The 7500-nt window shown below is 33.2% G+C and overlaps 2 protein-coding genes across 8 annotated transcripts in view; one reads left to right on the plus strand and one right to left on the minus strand.

Annotated features, from left to right (window-relative positions):
- Positions 1 to 2618, minus strand: part of LOC113816134 (uncharacterized) — a gene marked incomplete at its 3' end in the record, with an annotated part of 16956 nt that extends 14338 nt beyond the window's left edge. The window contains 1 exon segment of one of the 7 annotated variants that reach the window (XM_070117588.1): positions 2509 to 2618. 7 annotated transcript variants of the gene reach the window in all.
- Positions 2619 to 4833: 2215 nt separating this feature from the next.
- Positions 4834 to 7500, plus strand: part of LOC113805417 (phospholipase DDHD1) — a 34322-nt gene continuing 31655 nt past the window's right edge. Inside the window, exons 1-3 of the mRNA XM_070117582.1 lie at positions 4834 to 6572; positions 6799 to 6954; positions 7334 to 7462. Of these exons, the coding sequence (XP_069973683.1) occupies positions 5108 to 6572; positions 6799 to 6954; positions 7334 to 7462 (1750 nt within the window). The 5' untranslated portion in view covers positions 4834 to 5107. The remainder of the gene's footprint in view (positions 6573 to 6798; positions 6955 to 7333; positions 7463 to 7500) is intronic.

Raw genomic sequence — 7500 nt, forward strand, 5'->3', positions numbered from 1 at the left:
GTATAACAACACATTAAAAAATACTCATTTGTCCCATATTAGGTTTAGCTCACATCAGAGTTGGTCACATTTTGGGGGGTGTTGACCAACATATAAGTTGCTACTTTTAAATCTTCCTTTTTATAGCTTCCATTCTATCTTCAAACTTTACATGGCATGCCACTCTAAAGTGTAACCAATAGGCTACAAAATGAGGCCATAAATGATAGCATAGCTCCCTATACTTTTATCATAATCAATGTAGAAGAGTTTGGCAGAAATGTCTCTATGACAGAAATATCATTTAACCAAAAATGAAAAATTTCTTGTAACATATTCTGATAAAAACCACATAACATAATACATCTTACAATATATCATTACTCAAAATCAAATGAGTAATGCTCACCTTATGAAAAATACAGACACAGCAAAGGTGTCGCTAAAGAAGAGATAGAAATGTATGAAATGCAAGAGAACCCAATGGTAACTGAGAATATATTATGTTGGGAAAGACTGGGGATGCCACCAGCCTATTGGTGCAATGGTTGATGATGATGATAATACATACATGGAAATAATTTTGTGTGATGGGTGTTCCACAAAATTCAAAGATCCCATAATAAATTTCAAATCACAATAATCTGCACCTAAGAAGGATTATAAACTTAGATTTGGCTTAAACTAATTAGTCTAAGGTAACTGCTTATATGCTCATAAAGGTAAGAGTCTTAGATTTTTAATTTTGGCAATCTAAATTCATTAAAAAAATCAAGTGTACATATAGCTGTTAACTGGCTATGTTTGAGAAACAGATTTTTGCGATCTGATTGGCTGGTAAATCTGAGTATGTGCAACATCAGCCTCGCTCTGATTGGTTGTAATATGGAAGCAGGAGCATCCCAATCACTTTGAATCATGGAAACCTTTCGTTGAAAATTGGAAATGAATTTTTGAACTTTCTTGAGCTTAAAGCAGCCATAAAGCATTTGAAGTTGGAGCACAATATCAATGTTAGGTTTAGGTTTAGGTTTATTTAGGTTAGGTTTGGTTTAATTAACTGACTGGTGTTTGCAGTTAAAAAATGGCAAAATAGTCAGTCTAATAGTAATGATGTACACAGGAACTGCATGTGGCGCCCCCTGGATATGAGCACTTTACAGCAGAATATGTTTCCCGAATGTTTCCGCTTCACGGCACAATATCCACTGCCTTAAAAAAATAACAACAACAATAATAGGTTGATGCCGAATTCATCACCGCAAAACCTGGACATTTCAATCCCATTATTCCATTCGCATTTTAAAAACTAACCCATTACGAAAATAAAAAAATAAAAATGACAATAAATCTCAAAAAAAGTAAAGATTAACATATTTCCATTCCATTTCAGTGACGACTGCCTGACAAGTTCCGGTGATCAGCTTACGTTGTAGACCATTATATCATATCTAATAACACTTTTATTGACTCACCCCACTTCATAAACATACAAGACACATTCTACTAAACGAGATTATCCAATTTCTTGCAAATTATTTACGAAATTAATTACTTTCAGAAGACACCTTTGCCACCAATAAGCAGCCTTGTCAACCAATCAGGAAGGAGAAAGCTAGGCGACGAATCAAGTTTAAGGTTTCATGGACGTTTAGGTTATCCTTTGCCGAATCAAGAGGGTGGTTTCATACTCTACATAGGGATAGTTCTTATAATTGTTTATCTGAAAAATTTCTTTTCACATATAAAAGATAGTAAATATAACGACGTTCAACATATGTTTATAAAAAAAATCTTCAAATATCTATGCAAAAGAGAAACTAAAAGATTATTGAAGATATTTTGGATATGAAATAACGTATTATTTTACTCCCATTAGCAGATATGCAGCTTCCGGTAATGTATCACTTTTAATCATTGTAGTTTTTGATATTGCAATGATAGGAATAACAATGCCATCATCGTCATCATAATGATGACTAAAATAATTATGTGAAACATAATGTTAATTATCATAATGATGATGATAATTTTGATAATAATGATGATGAAAATAATGAAAATTATAACAATAATGATGATGATAATGATGATAATAATATCAATAATGACCATGATAATCATATTGATAATAATAACAACAATAATAATAGTAATAATGATGATGATAATAATAATAATAATGGTAATAATATAATAATAATATTCATGATAGCAATAATAATAATAACAACAACAACAATGGTAATAATAATAATAATGATACTAATACTAATAATGATAATAATGATAATGATAATAATAGTAATAATAATAACAACAGCAGTAATTATAACAATGATAATAACAATAACCATACTGATAATAAATTCGTAATAATAATGATAATAATATTAATAATAAAAATAAAAGTAATAATACTGATTAAAAGGAGAAACTAATGATAATGATAAGATCAGTTATGATATTGATAACAATAACAATAATGATACTAATAATGATAACTACAAGTACTTTGAGAGCGCATACCTTCGGCAAGGCAATAAGGTCACTGATGCAATGAATATATTCTCACTTGAAGAATTACATTGAAATCAACCTCTTTCTCTTGTACACTGGAGACGTCCGGAAACATAACCTTCCTGATGGAGGTAATAAAGGTAATGATAATGATAATAGTTACCCCTATTGCCTTAACTGATGCAAATAAAAATAATCCTGGATCCGGATCATCACCACAAGTTAGCCTAAGACACACCTCTGGCAAAACACTTCATAAGAATATGTTCATAAAATTTTGAGTTATCCTGCTAACAAACAAACCAACTAGCTAACTAACCAACGCTACCAAAAACATAACCTATTCGGAGGAGGTAATAACAGTAATAATGATAACAATAATAATGATGATAATATTTATAATGGTAATGATAATGATGATAATAATGATGACAATAGTGATTCTAGTAATAATAATGATAATATTCATAATAATGATAATGATAATAACAACAACAATAATAATGATAACAACAACAACAATAATAATGATAATAATCAAAATTATTATTACTACTATTATCATTATCATTATTATTGTATGGATAATGATAATAATAACAATAATGATAATAATAACAATGATAAAATTATGAGAATAATAAAGATTATAATGACGAAAATAATGAAAATAATAAAGATTATAATGACGAAAATAATGAAAATAATGATAATTACACTACTAATAATATGATATGAAGAAAAAGAACATCACCACCACCAACAGCAACAATAGTGATAATGATAATAATGAAAATAATTATGATAATGAAAATGATAGAAATTATTATCATCATTATTACCATTATATTATTATTATTATTATCGTTATTATTATTAACATCATTACAGTGATAATAACAATAATGATGACAATAATAGTAATATGATGATGATGATGATAATGATAATAATGCTAACAATAACAACAATAACAATAACATTTTGATAATGATGATGATAATGATTAGAATAATAATGATAATAATAATAATTGTAATAATAATGATGATTATGATAATAATCATAATAATAATGATGATAATAATAATAACAATAATAATGATAATAATGATAATATTGATGATGATAATAATAATAATAGTAATTATTGTTATTATTGTTATTATAATGATGATGATGATAATAATAATAATAATAATAATAATAATAATAATAATAATAATAATAATAATAATAATAATAATAATAATAATAATAATAATAATAAAATAATAATAATAATAATAATAATTATTATTATTATTATCATTATTATTATTAATATTATTATCATCATTATCATTATTACTATCATTATTACTATCATTATTATTATTACTATTATTATTATCATTATTATTGTAATTATTATAATCAGCATTATTATTACCAGTATCAACAACAATGGTAATAATAATAACATAACAATAACATTGTTAATGATAAAAACAATAATAATGATATCAGTAATGATAATAACAAAAATAATATGAAAACGATAATGATGATAAAGACAAAAGATAATAATAATGATGATGGTAATAATAATAATAATCATAACAATGATAAGTCGTAAAAAGAATAGATACGCTTACAAAACAAAAATTATAACACTATCAATTAATACCATTAAAGCATTAAAACCACCACAACAAAAAATAGAACAAGAAACTAACAACAAGAAGAAATTACCAGCAATTATGCATAATGAAAAACATAACTGATGATAATAACACCCTTATCATTTCCTTATAACGCAATCTACTTTTTCTCAAGTATGTTTGATTAGCATTCAGTGTGTCAGTCAAATAGTGTGAAAGTCTGATAAATTTATGCGTCACTTTTTACACAGGCCCATTCAAGTTTCGATCATGTTAGTCCGAGTTATACTAAAATTTTGATCGAAATGCTTGAACAAGTTCATTCAAGTCTTGGCACAAGATTCTCGACCAATAGGATGGCAGTTTTCTTACTATACGGTGAGGGATTTTTCGTATAATTGTTTATGCTCAAATGTCAAAAAGGATGTTGAGTATAAAGTTTAAAAATCAATAACTTTGGAATTTCAATCAAAATATGATATTCAGACATATTTCTTGATAACCCTATGGTACTTTTAAACTATAATACGATATATAAAATTAGACAGGGTGTTTTTTTCTCATCATTCATATAATAAATATAAATAAAATAGTCGTTCGCACTTTCTGCATTTCTATCTATCTATGGACTTATTTTTGACTTGATTAATAAATACAGAATGGATAACAATGTGAAATTAGGGGAAAGCTGTTCGCATAAATTCCTTAATGACAGCAGCTGACAGCAGCTCACGACGGAGGCGTCAGCACCTCGTCAGCTGACTCTGATCAATGGCCACAAAACACAAACACAATAACGTGTGAGGAGGAATGGTGTGAAACAGAGCAACAGTGACGCAAAAACGCCCATTCTGCAACGTTGCGAGTCCCAACTAACTCCTCTTCAGGCAGTAACATCAGAAGGGAAAGTGTTGCATTGATCAATGGTTCCTCTTGAGTGCGTGTTGCGGCTGTGATGGTCCAGCATGGACTTCTCGGGAGGGGGCGGACAGCACCTCGGAGGACAGCACCTCGGACAACACCTTGGGCAACACCTCGATTATGGGCACGGCCTCAGCCAACAGCTCGGGCAGCTCACCCTCGATCATTCCTCGCGGCCTCCGTTGTGCCCTTCTGCGGGGACGAGGACGTCCTTCGGGGGCGAGGTCCTCCCCCGTGACACAGGGTGCGCCTCCGACATCTCCTTCGGCAGGAGCTTTTCACCCGCGGCCTTCCAGTCTGCAACGTCTCAGTTGCATGAGACTCATAGCCAGTTACAGCAGCCCTATTTGCAGCAAAGAGAGCAGGTGAGTTACAGCTCTTCTCCACTGAGCTCGAGCAACCCCAGTCTCCTAGGTGGGAGTCCAGTGCCAACCCAGCACCAGTTGTCCCCTAGTAATCTGGGCACATTGGGCCTGCAGTCACCCCGTCTTACTCCCATCCAGTCCCAGACGTCCTCCCCCATCAGGTCCTCACTGGGCACTGCACAGCTCAGTTCCTCCTCTATGACAGCAGGTATTCAGAAGGATACCTTGGCGCCAGATACACAAGGGTTTGTTGGCCACATGGGGGGCTCTCACTCACCAGTTCACTCCCAGTTGGGGCGAGCACAACTGGCATCCAGTCTGCCCACATCCTTACAACCACGACCCTTCCAGCCACAGCATACCCCCCAAAACCGCTTGAGTGGAGCCCAGTTAGGGTCAAGCTGGGGCAGTGTTGACAGTCAGAGTGCAAGTTATCAGGTTCCCCTCCAGCCTGGCTCAAATGAGAACAGTCAAGGCAGTGGTCTCGGGTATTCCAATTTAAGTACATACAACACCCATGTGGTGAATGGCCAAATGGCAGCAGGAATGCACTTGCAACAGGACATGCAGTATCAGAACCAGCTGCAGTTTGACAGTATGGGTTTCATGTCAATGCAATCACAGCAAATGCAGTATGGCGGTTTCACACAGTTGCAACAGACTTTTCCTCAAGAAACAAATGGCTTCCAGTATAATGTTGACTATATTGACAGTGCAGATCCAAATGCCTATCAGGATTATTACTATGACTATCAGTATAATAGTTATAATGGGTCAATGGATAGTCTGGACCCAAATTATTTAGGGACTCCAGTGGGTCGAGCTCCAACCCCATATGGGGATGAAACTGTAGATGACCTTGGACCCGAGGAAGTACGATGGTTCTACAAGATTGAAGCAGATAAGAAGTGGACACCCTTTATTGGTTATGATTCTCTTCGCATTGAGTGGAAGTACAGGGACCTTATGCAAGACACAAATCCTGGGGGGTCAAATGGCTCTCCTTATGGAAATGTGGAGAATGAGCAGCAATCACCAAAGGAAATGCAGGAAAAATCACAAGTTACCGAGAGAATTGTTGTTCGAGGAGGACTGTATGAGGTGGACGTGAAACATAGGAGATGTGAAAGTATTTATTGGAAAGGTATGTACCAGGCTATCAGTGAAAGATTCTTCCTTTTTTTCTTGTGGTTGTTTACTTGTATGCAAAGGTTTGAAAGAAATGGTCCTACAATACAAATTTTACTGGAAAACATGATAATTGTTATGAAGTGATGCATTTCAAAATTCTTCTTGTTTCACAAGAATCCTAAAACAAAGTTTTATGACCTTCCTTCTTTCAAAATCAAACTTTGTTTTTACTTTCATAGGTGAAGTATTCATGATCTGTCGTGGCACATGGTTTTATGAAGGTGCATGGGGTCCTGTTGAAGAAATGCTTGCAGATCGTTTGGAAATGGAACATTTAACACACTTCAGAGGGCATTTGCTAACATCTCAACGTGTAGATGATACAACGAAAGAAAGTAAGTTTAGAGGGTACTGACTGTTATTTCTAAATGTGAAATTTACATTTCAGTGCAGACTATTATATTACAAAGACATAATTCTAAGTTTCCTGAGAAACCTTTTCATGTAAGTTGTTATTGATGTCATAATACAGCTGGCAATATTTTCTGATTGAAGCCATCATTCAGTTCATTTCAGTAGCTGGCAGTTGGTAGTATTTGATGTGATTTGTCAGTTTTCTCTATGAAATTTTGGTAAGATACTCATAGATTCCACTAATGCAGTGTTCATCAGAAATGCATTATAAATCCACCAAATTATCAGAAATATGATGGGTTTATTTATACTAGTCATTATTACTTTTACTGTTTTAATCATTGTTTTATTTGTTTCTAGTTGTACATTCCTTATCACTGCCTGAGGGTCAAGTAGACTGGTTTAGTGCCTCAGAGATATACCTCTCATCTGATGCGACGCCATCCAGGTTAATGAGATCTGTTGGCAAGAAACTAGGCTTCCAAAAGAGTGAGTGTTTTTTTTAGACTTAGATGGAATACAGATTA

This window comes from Penaeus vannamei, chromosome 40, assembly GCF_042767895.1.
Source record: "Penaeus vannamei isolate JL-2024 chromosome 40, ASM4276789v1, whole genome shotgun sequence".
Classification (NCBI taxonomy): Eukaryota; Metazoa; Arthropoda; class Malacostraca; order Decapoda; family Penaeidae; genus Penaeus; species Penaeus vannamei.